The 17,699-nt window shown below is 38.6% G+C and overlaps 1 protein-coding gene across 1 annotated transcript in view; it reads left to right on the top strand.

Annotated features, from left to right (window-relative positions):
• Positions 1 to 13,232, top strand: part of CREG2 (cellular repressor of E1A stimulated genes 2) — a 67,847-nt gene extending 54,615 nt beyond the window's left edge. Inside the window, exons 3-4 of the mRNA XM_044667036.1 lie at positions 10,808 to 10,921; positions 13,085 to 13,232. Coding sequence (XP_044522971.1) covers positions 10,808 to 10,921; positions 13,085 to 13,232 — 262 coding nt within the window. The remainder of the gene's footprint in view (positions 1 to 10,807; positions 10,922 to 13,084) is intronic.
• The last annotated feature ends 4,467 nt before the right edge of the window (positions 13,233 to 17,699 follow it).

Below are 17,699 nucleotides of genomic sequence, written 5' to 3'. Positions count from 1 at the left end.
GGAAGGAAGGAAGGAAGGAAGGAAGGAAGGAAGGAAGGAAGGAAGGAAGGAAGGAAGAAGGGAGGGAGGGAGGGAGGGAGAGAGGGAAGGAAGGAAGGAAGGAAGGAGGGAGGGTATATATCTAGTCCAACCCATTATTTTAGGAGGAGGAACAGGGAGGCTGAGTTGTACAAAGTAGGGAAGGAAGGAAGAGAATAAGCATTTATCTGTTTTATCTACTACATGCTAGGCATTGGCCTAAGTGCTTTTTTCCTTATAATTTTATTTTTTATTTATTTTTAAGTTTTATTTAATTGATTAATTAAGATAATTTTTCCATGGTTACATGATTTATGTTCTTTCCCTCTCCTCCTCCCACCCAGCTCCTGTAGCTCTAAGTGCTTTTTACAAATATTATTTTATTTGATCCTCACAACAACATCATAGCAACTACAAAACACTTTTCACACAAATAAAGTCAGATCTAAACAATTGGAAACACATTAATTGCTCATGGATAACATGTCATAGTGAAAATGACATTAAATTAATTTCCCTACTTCATGCCATACCAATCAAACTACACAAAAATGATTTCATAGAGGTAGAAATATAATAATAAAATTCATCTGGAACAATTAAAAGTCAAGAATATCAAGAAAATTAATGAAACAAAAAATATGAAAGAAGGTGGCTTAGCTATACCAGATCTCAAACTGTATCATAAAGCAGCAACCATCAAAACAAGATTGTTGGTATAGTACTGACTAAGAAATAGAGTAGTGGATCAGTGGAATAAATTAGGCATTCAGCACACACTAGTAAATGATGATAGTAACCTCAGGTTTGACAAACAAGGTCTTAGGTTTGGAAGAAGTAGAGCTGGGGATTCAAACTAAGGTCCTCTGACTTCAAATACAGTACCCTCTGCACTTTACCATAAAATGATGAGTTTCTATGAGAAGAAACAACATTGTAGGTAGTCTTAGTACAAAAAAATGAGTGTCAAAATTAAAACCAACAAAGAATTCAAGTTTGAGACCACTCACATTCGGGTTGAAAAATCGTTCTCCTAAAGCTGGACTTTTCTGGACTGCTCTAGAAGTGACCCCATTGAAATCAGAGAACTGATTTTTTAAAAAACATTTATTAATATTCATTTTTAACCTGTTTACATGCCTCATACCCCTACTTTCCCCTTCACCCCCCGCACTCCCACCCACCCATGGCCGACACACATTTCCACTGGTTGTAACATGTGTCCTTGTTTAGGGCCTATTTCCATATTGTTGTTAGTTGCATTGGTGTGGTAGCTTCTAGTCCACATCCCCAATCATGTCCGCCTCAGCCCATGCATTCAAGCAATTGATTATCTTCTATGTTTCCTCTCCTGCAGTTCTTCCTCTGAATGTGGGTAGCATTCTTTACCATAAATCCCTCATAGCTGTCTTGTGTCATTGCATTGCTGCTAGTATAGAAGTCCATTACATTCGATTTTACCACAGTATATCAGTCTCTGTGTACAATGTTCTGGCTCTGCTCCTTTCGCTCTGCATCAGTTCCTGGAGGTCTTTCCAGTTCGCCTGGAATTCCTCCAGTTTATTATTCCTTTTAGCACAATAGTATTCCATCACCAGCATATACCACAGTTTGTTCAGTCATTCCCCAATTGAAGGACATACCCTCCTTTTCCAGTTCTTTGCCACCACAAAAAGTGCAGCTATAAATATTTTCGTACAAGTCTGTTTATCTATGATCTCTTTGGGATACAAACCCAACAATGGTATGGCTGGATCAAAGAGCAGGCATTCTTTTATAGCCCTTTGAGCATAATTCCAAATTGCCAGCCAGAATGGTTGGATCATTTCACAACTCCACCAGCAATGCATTAATGTCCCAATTTTGCCACATCCCCTCCAGCATTCATTACTTTCCCCTTCTTTCATTTTAGCCAATCTCCTAGGTGTGAGGTGATACCTCATAGTTGTTTTGATTTGCATTTCTCTAATTATTAGAGATTTAGAATACTTTCTCATGTGCTTATTGATACTTTTGATTTCTTTACCTGAGAATTGCCTATTCATGTCTCTTGCCCATTTTTCAATTGGGGAGTGGCTTGATTTTTTATACAATTGATTTAACTCCTTGTATATTTGAGTAATTAGACCCCTGTCAGAGTTTTTTGTTATAAAGATTTTTTTCCCAATTTGTTGTTTCCCTTCTGATTTTGACTACATTGTTTTTGTTTGTACAAAAGCTTTTTAGCTTGATAAAATCAAAATCATTTAATTTACATTTTGTAATTTTCTCTAACTCTTGCTTGGTTTTAAAATCTTTCCTTTCCCAGAGATCTGATAGATATACTATTTTGTGTTCACTTAGCTTATTTATAGTTTACCTCTTTATATTCAGGTCATTCACCCATTCTGAATTTATCTTGGTGTAGGGTGTGAGATGTTGATCTAAACCTAATCTTTCCCATATTGTTTTCCATATTTCCTAGCAGTTTTTGTCAAATAGTGGATTCATGTCCCAAAAGTTGGGCTCTTTGGGTTTATCATACACTGTCTTGCTGATGTCATTAACCCCAAGTCTATTCCACTGATCCTCCCTTCTATCTCTTAGCCAGTACCATATTGTTTTGATGACTGCTGCTTTATAGTATAGTTTAATATCTGGTACAGCTAGGCCCCCTTTCTTCACATTTTTTTTTCATTATTTCCCTTGATATTCTTGATCTTTTGTTATTCCAAATGAAATTTGTTATAGTTTTTCCTAATTCAGTAAAGAAGTTTTTTGGTAATTTGATAGGTATGGCGCTAAATAGGTAAATTAATTTGGGTAGAATGTTCATTTTTATTATGTTAGCTCATCCTACCCCTGAACAATTAATGGAATAGAGTTCACTACATAGAATTATACATAGCATTTCTCCACCTAGTAATACAGATAATTAGATCATATTTACGGCCTTAAAGAGTCAAGTTTAAAAGATAATGAGTTTTCTTTCTTTTCCCTCTGTTTCTTATTTACCTTTTCATGTTTCTCTTGATTTTTGTGGTTGGGTATCAAACTTTCCATTTAGTCCTGGTCTCTTTTGTGCAAAAACTTGGAAATCTTCAATTTTGTTGAATGCCCATACTTTCCACCTGGAAGTATATAGTGAGTTTCAATGGGTAGTTGATCCATGGCTGAAGGCCCAGCTCTCTTACCTTTCTGAATATTGTATTCCATGCCTTGCGGTCTTTTAGCGTGGAGGCTGCCAGATCCTGTGTGATCCTTATTGGTGCTCCTTGATATTTGAATTGTCTCTTTCTGGCTTCTTGTAAGATTTTTTCTTTTACTTGAAAGCTCTTCAATTTCGCTATTATATTCCTGGGTGTTGACTTTTCTGGGTTCAGTGTTGAAGGTGATTGATCTATGGATCCTTTCAATGTCTATATTGCCCTCTTGTTGTAGAATCTCAGGGCAATTTTGCTGAATAATTTCTTTGAGTATGGAGTCCAAGTTTCTATTAATTTCTGCCTTTTCTGGAAGACCAATGATTCTCAAATTGTCTCTTCTAGACCGGTTTTCTTGGTCTGTCACTTTCTCATTGAGATATTTCATGTTTCCTTCTATTTTATCAGTCTTTTGACTGTGTTTTATTTGTTCTTGTTGTCTTGAGAGATCATTGGTTTCCAATTGTTCAATTCTAGCCTTTAAGGACTGGTTTTCGGCTATAATCTTTTGGTTTTCCTTTTCAATCTGGTCATTTCTGGTCTTCTGTTGACTTGCCTCACTTTCCAATTGCGAGATTCTGCCTTTTAAACTGTTATTTTCTTGCCAGATTTCTTCCATCTTCCTCAACATTTCATTTTTGAACTCTTCAATAGTTTGTGACCAGCTTTCATTTTTTGGGGGAGGTTTGGATTTTTGTTTTCCCTCCTCTGTTGTCTGGATTTTCTCTGTGTAGAAGTTGTCGAATGTTACAGAGTTTTTCTTGGTAATTTTTTTCTTCTGGGCTTCCTTATTGCTTGCCATTGTTAGCCCTGCCCCTTTTCAGCTTTGTCTTCACACTCAGGGTCTGCTTGCGCTTTCTAAGATTCCGATGGCTCCGGTCTTCTTGTCCTCGGGGTCAGGCCTCCTCATAGTCCCCAGTCTGCCCCTCTGTCTGAGGCTCCTTCAGTGGTCTCGGGGGCTGCTTCCACAGCCGCGCTCCAGTCTGCTCTGGGTCCTCACTGGATGTCCTAGCCTGTGCTGGAAATCTTTATTCCTCCCGGGGCACTGCCTTCACTGAGTAGAAGCTGGGGAAAGTCCCTGCTTTAGGGATCTTTATTCCAGCCGGGGCAGAGCCTTCACCCCGTAGATGCTGGGGAAAGTCCGTGTGTCCCCCCAGCCACCTGGGGTCTCACGTCTGGCAACTCACAGTTACAAGCCCTGGGGCTGCTAGTGATTTACCGGTTGCCCCACTCCTGTTTTCACTCTTGTGCGTTGGCCTTGGTGCTGTGCGTGGTGTGGGGGGAGTGGTGGGGGGGCTTCTTCCTCTTGCGTTTTAGTGAAAGCTGTTTTACCCCTTTATAGTGTGGAAATGCCCGGATTCTGCATACCTTCAATGCTGCGCCCTGTTGTGGGGTTCCTTAGTTCGTCTGGATTCGTTTTTATGTTCCCTTGAGGAGTCTTGTATGCATCGGTTAGGAGAGATGGAGCAGCTGCTCCTTACTCTGCCGCCATCTTAACTGGAACCTTTGCCCAGAGAACTGATTTTGATATGTCAGAGCTTCTGGCATAGGGTAAAATTGTGAAGTAGGGAGTAACTAATTGCATATATTTCCTGAAATGGATTAGAAAATATGAAAGGACAGGGCATCCAGGTGGTTCAGTGGATTGAGAGAAGAGGGTCAGATTACATACATTTCCTAAAATGGATTAGAAAATATGAAAGGTGGGGGCAACTACGTGGCTCAATAGATAGAGCCTGGAAGTCCTGGGTTCAAATTCGACCTGAGACACTTCCCAGCCATGTAACCCTGGGCAAGTCACTTTATTTAAGCTCTATTGCCTAGCCCTTTTTGCTCTTCTGCCTTGGAACACAATACACAGTACAGGAAGATAATACACATCTAAGATGGAAGGTAAGGATTTTTTAGGGAAAAAAAAGGAAATATGAAAGATCAGCTATAAAAAAGGTCTCAGACTGAGTTCATTTAGGGTGTGGGAAGACAAAAGTCTGGCAGATGGGCTGAATGAAGCAATAGCTGGGGTGAAGGCTCTGCTGACCCAGTGATATGAAGAAGAGTTAGGAAGCTGGTGTAACCACAGGCAGCACAGTTATAAATAATTCTTGAACTGGCATGTCTGAATGAGAGATGAGGGAGAGGAAGTAAGTTCAGACAGTGGAAATCCCAGCAAAGGAGCAGATGTTAATAATTAATAGCAATAGAAATAGGTCATAGATGTGACTCTTACTTCCTTATCTAATCAGAGATTTTTTGGGAGCATGTGAAGAGTACCACTGATTTTGTTAGCCAATGGTAAGTTGTATGGTATTATTTGGGAGTTTAAGAAGGAAGTATAGATTGTATATAGCACTTTCACATAAGCTTGTGGAACTTAGAACTGGAAGGAGGAGACTGGACCAGATGGACCCAAACCTACAGTCCTTATACCTTTGTGAGATAGTGCAGCATAGCAGAGTTAGGCTTATATAGTTTTCCTGCCCCAGACAATATTCTTTGATGGGGAAGGAGGCCAAACAGTAGTAGAATTATACCCAAAGGTGGTCCATGCTTTTGTACCTCTGCCTGGCAGAGACAGTGAAGTATAGTTACCAAGAGCTCTGGACTTGGTGTCAGAAGACCTGAGTTCAAATCCTGGCTCTTATACATAGTAGTTGTATGACCTTGGACAAATCACTTCTTATGGACCTCAAATTTCTTCAACTGTAAAATATGAGGACTGATCTGCTTGATCTCCAAGATTGCTCCAGCTCTTAGAGTTCTGTGAGTCCTCTACCTGATAGCTGTCATGAGACTGACTAGGTAAGGCTTTCCCTGATGTGCAAATGTGACCAGAGCCCATGATAGGGAGGGAGTAGGGGACCCAGGCTGTTCTCAATTATTTCATCAGGGCCTGAGATGATTATAATTTTAAGACAGAGAGAATGGGTGGGCAAAAAGCACTGATTATGATATACATGTTCCTCTCTCCACTCCCCAAACCCCATAATCAAGAACCAGGGAGTGGTATATTTGCATTGGAATACACCTAGAAGAAAAGGAGGGAACATGGGTGGAGACTAGGCATCCAGAGTGGATTGTTGTTGTAGTTTTTCGTTCCTTCTTTAATCCTTGAGAGGAAATTCCTACCATTCCCTTGTGTGTCACTAGTAGAGAGAAATATTGCCAGCCCTGGCTGTTTTTCACCTTTGCATTTAGAACTACTTGGGGAGGACCATACCTATTACAAATGTGTCTTACTCTCACTGTAAACTGTTCCAAAAGAGTTTAGGCAGAACTTGGAGATCAGAACTGTGGAGACAAGAATGAGACTAAACTGTTGAGGCATGGAGATTGACCTAATTCATAGATACTGCAAAGGGTAAAATTTGAAGGGTTGGACTAAATATAAGAGAAATTTGGTTGCCAAAATTAATTACTCAAGTCAGAATGACTTTTATGGTAGTTTTATTTACAAAAGGGGAAAGAGTGAAAGTAGAGAAGTAAGAAAGAGGGTAGATAATTACTCCAGCCCATCTGAAATAGGCAGGGCTTCAGAGGCCCCAGAGGTAAATTAAACAAGGGTTATAGCCATATATATATATAGTCAGGAAAATGAGTCGGTCTTTTCACTCACCCACATGGCAGTCCTAAGGGAAGTTCTAAGAGCAGTCTGAGCTCCTCCAAGGCCAAGTTCAAAGGAGAAAAAGCTGATCATAGGAAGTTACCACCATTTTTAAAGACAGTTCTTTGCATCACTTCCTGTGCCTTCCTTCCATTTTTACGTGGACCAATTTACATGGACCAATTACAGTTTAGCTTTGCTTCAGACTGCCCAAGGGGTAGTCAGTCATATTTTATTTGTCACTCACTAGCACACGTGAGTCATAGACCTCCCCACCACCACTTAAGTATTAAGTGGGGATGTATACATTCCTGGTGGCTAAAATCTAAATAGGCAGGGGAGAGTTAATCCCATCCTCACTGTACCTACAGCCCAGAGAGCAGCCATTCAAACCAACATGTAGAAAGGCAAGTCCAAACTACCTAGTGAGTAGAGTGGCTACTGAAAATGTCAGCAGAGAAAGGGGGTCAGGGCATGAATCTATCTTCCAGCATTCTCTAGTTTCTCCCCTACCTTTCACTATCTTAGTCCAGCTCTCAGATCTGGTATGGCCCTAGACAGACACTCCATCCTCCCCTCTTTCTCTTTCCTTTTCTACGTCCTAGTGCTGTTGGAGGAGGGTCATGTCCCAAGAATGGAAAACTCAGGCCATCTCCATAGGGAGGGAACAAGCTTTATTGAGAGAAGGGGGAAGGGAGTAGAATGGTCCTTAGTCAGAGGGGATTTCAATAGTGGCTTTTATCTGCCTTGGTTGTGAGGGAAAGAACTGAAGGTCTGAGTGATTCCTGCAATAGTGGAAATTAGGCATTGTTTGAACCTAGCCCTGTGTGGCTGGGAAACTGAGCCACCTATACTTGTTATTTGGAGACCTTTTATCAAGAATCTTGGTTATGTTGACCAAATCCAAAGACTACTCTAAGGAGTTTTCTCATAATTGTAAATCTCAAGCAATTCATATGTCTTATGTGAAAAGTGGTCCCATAATGATCAATTACTTATTGCTTCCACATACCTTTGATTGTTTGGAAATATTTGGTGGGGAGTAGGACATCCCTTTTCCTGAATTCAGGGAATTGCATCTCTTCACTCTCTCTCCTCCACCAATTTGGAAAGTCTCTAGTTTGCTGTGCTTATGTTGACTGACCCTTGTTGTAGAACCTCCCCACCCATATCCTCATAGCAACCCATCTGAACCTACATCATTAGAAGAAAGAAGGAGGTTTAGGAGATATGGGCAGATTGAAATATTTCTATGCAGTTCTATGTGCTAAATAAGCCATATGCTAAAAGCTGATGCTACCAAAGTTCTAGAATTGTAAAATTTCCTGTTTAATCTCTATAAAAATGCCTAAAGTAGGCTTTAGAATCCAATCAGTGAGAATTTCTTCTCCAGGCAATGAAGTTATATGGCTTGGTTAAAGACAGAGAGGTTCATGCACACTAATAGAGGGACCTCCCATGTATCTGTCAGAGAAATTAGTGAGAAAACTAGGCTAATGGCATGAATAAAATGCCAATTGATTGTGTGTGGTAGTGCACACCTGTAAATTTTTGCTGCTGGGGTGGATGAGGGCAGGGAATCATTCGAGCTCAAGTGTTCCAAACTACAATAAATTAGAAGAATCAAGAGTCTGCGATAGGGGGCAGCTGGGTAGCTCAGTGGATTGAGAGCCAGGCCTAGAGAAGGGAAGTCCTAGGTTCAAATCTGGCCTCAGACATGTCCCAGCTGTGTGACCCTGGGCAAGTCACTTGACCCCCATTGCCTACCCTTACCACTCTTCTGCCTTGGAGCCAATACACAGTATTGACTCCAAGACGGAAGATAAGGATTTAAAAAAAAAAAAAAAGAGTCTGCTCTATTTCTGGCACCAATCCAATGAGTGACCAGGCTGCCAAAGGAAGGAGAATTATCCCTGGTCAGCAATGGAACGGATCAAAGCTGCTGTCCCAATCAGGAATCAGGAGTGGGATTGAGTCCGTGTAATTCTAGCCTGGGTGAGATAAGGAGCTCCAGTCTCCTACACACACATACTTGAATATAGGATATGTGTATCCTAGATATGTGTGTGTATATGCATACATACACGTTGTTGCTGGTCAGTCGTTTTCAGTTCTGTCAGACTCTTTGTGACCCCTTTTGGGGGATTTCCTTTGTAAAGACACTGTAGTGGTTTGCCATTTCCATAAACCATGCCCATATAAGACAGAGAACTTAATCAACAGATATCATATGTGTTCTGACTCTCCAAATGATTATTCCTGTCTCTCCCTTTCTTGGAGCCTACCTATTCCCTGAAACACAACAATATTGGAATAAGGCCAATTTACAAACCTACATAACACAGAGTCATGAGTGGGATGCTATTAGAAAAATGGCGCCAAGAGATCTACTTGACACAGGGTCATTACAAATCTTCAATTCGTAAAAAACATAATATCTGAAAAATACAATAAAGTGAAGCACAATAAAACAAGATATGTCTGAACATATATGCAAGATGTTCCAAAAGTCCTAATGCCACTTAAAGTTAGCATTACCATAGTAACATCAAAGATCTCTGGTCACAGATCATCATAACAGATAGAAGAGTAATGAAGAAGTTGAACTATTACAATCTTGCAAACTTGGAAAAGTTTGAAGGAGTTCATATCAAAAAAGATCTTTCTGGTATGATATCAGATAAAAGTTGCCAACTTCTGGGGCCCTAAATTCATTGAACCATCTTGTTCAACAAGTCAGTAGTACTAAACAAACAAGTACATCTCACAGACTTATTTAATAATATCTCACACCTCCATGTATGACTAGTTGTTGTTTTTTTTTCAAATGAATGGAAAAGTAGCATTCTATAGTGGCTAGAGCAGTGGTTCCCAAATTTTTTTGGCCTACCGCCTCCTTTCCAGAAAAAATATTACTTAGTGCCCCTGTAAATTACTTTTTTTTAAATTTTAATAGCAATTAATAGGAAAGATAAATGCTCCTGTGGCCATCACTGCTTCCCAGGATCGCTGCAGCACCCACCAGGGGGCGGTGGTACCCACTTTGGGAATCACTGGGCTAGAGAGTCGATCTCAAAGATTCAAAGACCCAGGTACAAGTTGTGCCTCTGATAAACACTATATGTGTAACCTTGGCCAAGTTACTTGTCAGTGGTTTAAGCAACTCTATAAATATGCGTTCATATGTGGTAAAGGGAGTTTCCTTAACCAGGAGTTTCCTATATCCATCTCCCCCAAAAAAACCACAGATGTAGTTCCTATTTCTGTGGAGATATTGCTGTGATTAAGTAAGACATTGTTAATTTAAAAGTAAATAACTATATAACTATAAATAAATTTAAGAGTAAATAACTAAAAATAAGTCATCTTATGCCACTAGCCAACATGAGTTAGATGATCTGGTCCTTCTTTTTTCCTTCCTTAGACTTATTTCTCAGACAAGGTTTTATGGCTTGAGTCATTTAGGAGTTTAAGTGAACCCTCTATGACCAATGAGGTAGAAATTCAGTGTCGAAAAGAAATGGATCTTTGCACATTTTGATTTAGAGAACTATAAATTAACATATTCTACGTTGTACTGTATTTTTATTTATTTTTCTAAACATTTCCCAATTACATTTTTTAAAACCTTATCATCTCTCTTAGAATCAATATTAAGTATTGGTCCTAAGGCAGAAGAGTAGTAAGGACTAGGCAATGGGGGTTAAGTGACTTTCCCAGGTCTGAACTCAGGGCCTTTCTTCTCTAGGCCTGATTCTCTAGTTGCACCCTCAATACATTTTAATCTGGTTCAGGTTGTTCAAGTAAAGATTTTGCAGGTGCTTGTGGCCAGGAGCTTGATCCATCTGGGGTTTCCCTTTCACAGAGAAAAGTAAGAATGAGTAACTAGTGGATATGGGCTCTATTTTCTATGATAATAAAATGCAACTGTAGCTTGAGGCTGATTGTAGAGCTATGCTGATTTGCACAGCTGCTATAATATGTGTGAAATGTTCTTTCCGTACAGAAAAAATATCATTGACTTGGAAGATCTTCGATGTGCTAGATTAACTCTTACAGGCCAGATGGTTTCTGTGTCTCCAGAAGAAGTGGAATTTGCCAAGCAAGCTGTGTTTTCAAGGTTCGTAAAGATTCTGTTGTAGATTTGAGCTGAAATATGTAATAATAATTTATTTTCTCCTGTTGATGAAGCAAGAAAGTCTGCTTCTATCAGAGGGGTAAGGATGACAGAAGGAAAAGGGGCTAAGGACACTTTGACTAACACTGCCTCATTCAACAAGGATTAGTCTTGTACCTTTCCTCTGTTGATATTCATTGCCAGCCATAGACTGGGCCCAACTGTTTCAAGGAATGAATGGCATGGGAGGCCTAGAAAATAATGGACTGGTACTACTTTTTTTTATATCCACTGTTTGTATAATATATAGGAAGACAGTGGGTAAAGATTCTGCCTCTTTGTGACCCTGGCCAAATCTCTTAAATTTTCTAAAATTTCTAAAATTAATCTCTAACCTGAGGAAAACTTGGTCAAAGAGATAGTGGATAGAGAGTTGACACTGGAATCAGAAAGACTTGTATTTGAATCCTGCCTCAGATACTTACTCACTTTGTGACCCTGAACAAGTCTTTTTTTTTTTAACCCTTACCTATTGTCTTAGTATTAATTTTAAGCTAGAAGAGTAGCAAGGTCACCCGGTGGGTGCTGCAGTGATCCAGGGGAGCGGTGATGGCCACAGGTGCATTTATTTTTCCTATTAATTGCTATTAAAATTTTTAAAAACCTAATTTTCAGGGGGCTGAGTAATATTTTTTTCTGGAAAGGGGGCGGTAGGCTAAAAAAGTTTGGGAACCACCGATATAGGCAATCGAAGTTTAGTGACTTCAGAGTCACACAGCTAGGAAATATCTGAGGCCAGATTTGAATCCTAGTCCTCCTGATTCCAGGCCTGGCTTTCTATCCACTTGCCAAGTCTTTTAACTCATCTATAAAATGAAGTTAGACATGATGGCCTCTAAAGTCTCTTCTAGTTTTAAATCCTGGGTCCTGTGATCCCTTGTGCCAATGATTCTTAAACTTCAAAGAAGCCCTGGGCTGCCTGTTGCCACATGCTTGAGAGACTGAGTGAAGCATTGTAAAGCCTACCAAAGAGACCAAAAGACCTTGGTTTACTTCCTAACCAAGCTGCTTATTGTCTTGACTATGGGCTAGTCACTTAATTTCCCTAAGCAATCTATAAAATGGGGTGGTTATCTATCTATCTATCTATCTATCTATCTATCATCTATCTATCTATCTATCTATCTATCTATCTATCTATCTATCTATCCATCCATCCATCCATCTATCTATCCATCTATCTATCTACACATACACATACATATACATATATATGGATACATTTTTCTATATCTCCATCTATAAACTGGGGATATAAATGCTTGCACTATGTTCCCCCACAGAGGAGGAAAGTGTTTTGTAAGTTGTAAAGCAAGAGTATCATGAAAATGTGAGCTCTCTGTCAAAGAAACAAACCATATTTTGAAATGAAAATAAGTCTTCTCATTCTTGTCAAAACATGTTAGTTTTCAAAAGCCATCTAACTGAATGCAAATAAACCTAATTCTGGACAGGTCTCATATTTCCCAGGCTCATAATTTTTTTAAACCATTCTATAAATGGTTTTATAAAAAAATGCCATTTTATTAAAAAATGGTTTTATAAAGACTATCAATATTCTCCTTTTTTAAAAAATTATTTGTCTTCCAGATGATCTCCTAGGACTTCATGTTCAGTTACCTGGCTAGCACTATTGGTCTGAATGAGCAGCCCCTATAGTACTAAGCTTAAAGAATTATATGGAGAAGGTCATGTCCCTATTACCTAGGACAAATGAATTTTGAGCCTTATTAATTAAACCTCTGATCTAGGAACAGTGGGAAAGCATTCATCCCTGCCAAACATGAGCCAGTTAGGTGGGGCTATAGATAGAACACTGGGCTTAGAATCAGGAAGACTCATCTTCATGTGTTCAAATCTGACCTTAGACACACTCACTGCTTGTTAACTGAAGAAAAAAAGGGGGGGGGGGGAAAGGAAAAGAACTTATACTCAATCAGTAAACATTTATTTAGCTAAGCACTGATATGTCAGGCATTGCATTAGGCACTGGGAATACAATGTCGAAAACTGCCCTGACCTTCAAGTGCTTATATTCTATCAAAAGAAACAGCATATATTTAAGGAGAAATAAATGTACTTTGGTATCTTCTTCCATTCTTATAGGCATCCAGTGATGAGAAAATGGCCACGTCATTACGAATGGTTTTTCATGAAAATGAATGTTGAAAACGTGTGGCTCCAGAACTGGCATGGAGGAGTCTCCAACATTGAAACAGAAGAATATTTCAAAGCTGTTCCAAGTAAAGCTTGAGGAAGCCTTGAGATGGTTCTCCATGGCTCCCATCTTTACTTTTCAAAAAATAGTTGTTTAAAACAATGCCAGCCTGCACAGTGGTTGGGCAGGCTAAAGGCTCTCTTTCTGGAAAGGTTCCTAACAGACTATGACTGTGAACCATTGGGTTAAAAGAGAGATGAAGATGGCCATTCCCCAATTGTGGATTCACACTGATGTCAAATCTATGACTCTTGTTTAAATCACTTTAGGTAAAGGGTCCATTCATTTGGAACTCCTTGGTGTGCATCAACGATGACAGTTATCATATGTATGGAAACAGTTGGTTTCCACTCTGTAGGAAAACCATTTACTCATGTAAGAACAATGTGACTGCTTTATATTGTAAAAATACTTTTTTTCTTGCTTTGTCAAAAGCATCATCCAAGTGTTCCAAGCTTGATGCAACTATAAAGGGTTTAAATTAATGTCATATAGTTGTATGTGTTTTCTAATAGTCTAGAGAAGAACCTCTGCAGGATGATGGAACATTTAGCCATTAATTGTAAATTATGCTTCTGGATTACAAGCATGTCATCAAACACCTGGTTATGATTTACGGACCAACTACTTAACTTTTCCCCCCACTCCATCACATGACGAACAGTGTGAGAACTTATAGTTTTCTACTTAGCCTTAGTCTGACTAAGGAGATTATGATAGTACAATAAACAAGATGGCTTGTTATAATAGACAGGTTGGATAAAGAATACTCAATCCTGATTACAGGCTCTACCATTCTCCAGCTAAAACCAGAAGTAGTTCAGTGTGACTGGACAGTAACAGGAGTGGAAGGGAGGTAGCTAGAATATTTCCTACCTGACTATCGGATCATCCCCAGTGAGAGAGAAAAGAACAGAAGCTCACCAAAGGGAGTATAGCAATGACAATTCCTAATAATTAAGAGGAATGTCATCAAAATACTTTACTATAGCTTTCATCTTTTTGGTCTTCTATTATTAATTTCATTCATTTTTCTCTCACAACAAACCAACACATGAAGTAGATTGGTGGTTCTGCTCCCATTTTACAAATAAGGAAGATGGAGTTGATTTCAAAAATGGAAATAGCAACATATCCCAAAAACTAATCCAGTAATTAATTCCATGAACTGTAATTCCTCCTGACATAGACTTTTAAGTCCAAAAACTACAATTACAACAATATTCAAACAGCCCCCTGGATACCTGTGGCATGATCCTTTTTATAATGAAATTATCACATTTTGCTTTAAAAATCACTAGCTAGCTATTTTTTTAAATTAGATTTTTTTTCAATCAGCAAAATTCCATTTCTCTCCCTCCCATTACCCCCCCCCCAAGGAGAATAAAAGTAAATTCCTATTACAAACATAGATAGTCAAAGAACAAATTTCTGCATTGGCCATGTTTGAAAAGAATAAATTAATATATATGTATTTGTATATTATACACATGGGTATGTATACATATATTTATAGGCTAGAAAGACTCAGTATAGAATGAGACTTAGTATGCATATATGTATGTGTATATATATTTGTAGATTGGAAATTTTTAAAAACTATATGCTGTTATGTTGTGTATGTATATATTATTGTTGTTGTTCAGTTGTTGTTCAGTTGTGTACAACTCTAAATGAAATCATGGGGTTTTCTTAGAAAAGATGCTGGAGTGGTTTTCCATTTCCTTCTTCAGGGTGTCCCCATCTTACAGATGAAGAACTGAGGCAAATAGGGGTTAAGAGACTTGCTTAGAGTCAAAAAGCTAGCAAGTGTCTGAGGCCAGATTTGAACCCAGATTTTCCTAACTCCAGGCCCAGTGCTCTAGTCTCTACACCACTTAATTGACCCATATGTATATATAATAAACATACTCTATGTGTTTTATTCTGTACTTTGACTCCTTTCAATTATTCACCTCTCCATCATGTTTCATCATTAGTCCTTTGGAATCATGGCTGATCATTATGTTGATCAGAGTTCCTAGGTCTTTCCAAGTTATTGCTGTCATTGTTTTGTTTTCTTGGTTCTGTTTGCTTCCCCGCACTTTCGTTCCCTCAAGCCTTCCCAGGTTTGTCTGAATCCATTCCCTTCATGATTTATAGCACAACAGTATCCCAGCATAGCCATGTACCATAACTTATCCCCCAACTGATGAGCACTTCCTCAGATTCTCATTCTTGGCCATGTCAAAAAGGGCTATGAAGCATCTTTGTATCTCTCCAGTTAGAGTTTGTCTTGCTTAGGACTTAACCACTCCTCAGAAATAATCTTTCTCTCATATTCCTTTTTTCTTTTCATTTCCCTCTTGAGTGAAATGTATTTCTGTACCCAACTCTGTGGTGGTGTGTGTTCTTTCATTAGTTCAGATGAGAATTCAAGTATAAGCTATTCCCCACTGTTTCTCCTTGTTTGTGTATATATCTATTGGAATTCACCAGTTATGTGAGATAACTTTCCCCAACCTTCCTTTCCCTTAACCCTGGGGTGTTTCTTTTCCCCTCCCTTTCCATTCTTCTTAAGTCCATCAAGACATATAACAGACTGGGCAAGTCACTTGACGCCCTTACCACTCTTCCACCAAGGAGCCAATACGCAGAAGTTAAGTGTTTAAAAAAAAAAAAAGATATATAACAGAACCGCACCCAAGTCTTTTATCCAATTTGACAGTATGGCCTATGATGATAATAGGGTTCAGAAGGGACACATGTATCATTTTCCCATATTTTAAATATAAGCATTTTATTCTTGTTTAGTCCCTTATGACTAAACAAGTCTATCTCTTTATGTCTCCCTTAATTCATCTTTAAGCTTCAGAGTTTCCCTGTAGCTCTGGTCTTATCAGGAATGCTTGAAAGTCTTCTTAAAAATTCATTTCTTCTTTTATTTTTTCTGGATAAGTTCTTTTTGACTATAAGTCTAAATACTTTGCCTTCTGGAATATTATATTCCAAGCAATCCTCTCATTTATAGTGATAGCTGCTAAGTCATTTATGATTCTGACTATGGATCCTGAGTACTTTGAATTCTTCCTTTCTGGTGCAGTATTTTTTTTTTCAACCTGGAAGCTCTGGATTTTTGCCATAATATTTCTGAAAGTTTTTGCTTGAGAGATTCTTTCAGGAAATGACCAATGAGATCCTTTCTATTTCTACTTTGCCCTCTGGCTCTAAGAGATCTGGGTAGTTTTCTTTTGTGATTTCTTGAAATATGAAGTTTAGGGCCTTTTTTAGTCATGGCATTTAGACATTCCAGGGATTTTCACATTTTTTTCTCCTTCATCTATTTTCCAGGTCCTTTTTTTTTCTCAAAGACATTTTACATTTTCTTCTGATTAAAAAAAAAAAAACAAACAAACTTTACTTTCTATCTAAGAATCAATACTAACTATCAGTTCCAAGACAGAAAAGTGGTGAGTGCTAGGCTGCTAGCCCAGAGTCATGCAGGTAGGAAACATGTGAGGCCACATTTGAACCCAGGACTTTTCATTTCCAGGCCTGGTTCTCAATCCACTGAGTCACCTAGCTGCTCCTGAATTTGTTTTTTGTTGTGTTTTTTTTTTTAAACTCTTACCTTCTCTCTCAGAATCAATACTGTGATTTGTGGACAAATTATATCAATAAATTAATTAATTCATTAAAAAAAAGGAAGAAAAATCAATACTATTCTCTGATTCCAAGGCAGAAACACAGTAAGGGCTAGACAATGGGGATTAAATGACTTGCCCAGTGTCACATAGCTAGGAAGTATCTGAGAGACCACATTTGAAAGGAGGACCTCCTGTCTCTAGGCTTGGCTTTCAATCCATTGAGCCAACTAACTGCCTGGAATCATTGGTTTCTCTGTTCAATTCTAATTTTCAGGAATCTTATTACTTGGGCAAGGTTTTGTACCTCTTGTGCCAAGCTGTTACTTCCCTTTCCAATTTTTTCTTTTATAACTCATTTCTTTTCCATTTTTAATTCTAGCACACTCATTTAATTTTCATTAAAAAAAACATTTTGACTATTTTTTTTAACTTTTACTTTATTTCTTCTAGGAATTCTAGCTGAGTTTGTGTGCAAACTGCATTTTTCTTTAAAGCTTTGCTTATAGATGTTTTGGAATAATTTTCTTCTGAGTTTATATGATTTTAATAGCTTTTTATGATGCAATTCTTTTCTCATTCTTCTTGCCTACTCTCTGAGTAGGGAGGGAAGGCATAGGCTAGAACTGTTGTCCCTTTCTTGCAGTATTAAGTGTTATGTTATTTTCAGGAGCCCAAGAATAGCTCAGTCTGGGAACTTGAAAGCTATCAGTGCTCCCAAAGTGGTCTAATCCAGGGCTAAATCTAATTGCAGCCCCATAGTCTGAGCTCTGCAAGGTCCTAAGCTTAGATCTGAGCAACAGTATCTGGACTCAGCCTCTAGTAGCCAACTGTGATACTCTGTTGGTTCAGTGACAGAACTTGAGGTTCCCTCTGGGTC

This window comes from Gracilinanus agilis, chromosome 3, assembly GCF_016433145.1.
Source record: "Gracilinanus agilis isolate LMUSP501 chromosome 3, AgileGrace, whole genome shotgun sequence".
In the NCBI taxonomy this organism is placed as follows: domain Eukaryota; kingdom Metazoa; phylum Chordata; class Mammalia; order Didelphimorphia; family Didelphidae; genus Gracilinanus; species Gracilinanus agilis.
Note: the sequence above shows the minus strand (reverse complement) of the source record. Positions and strands in the feature narration are given on the sequence as shown.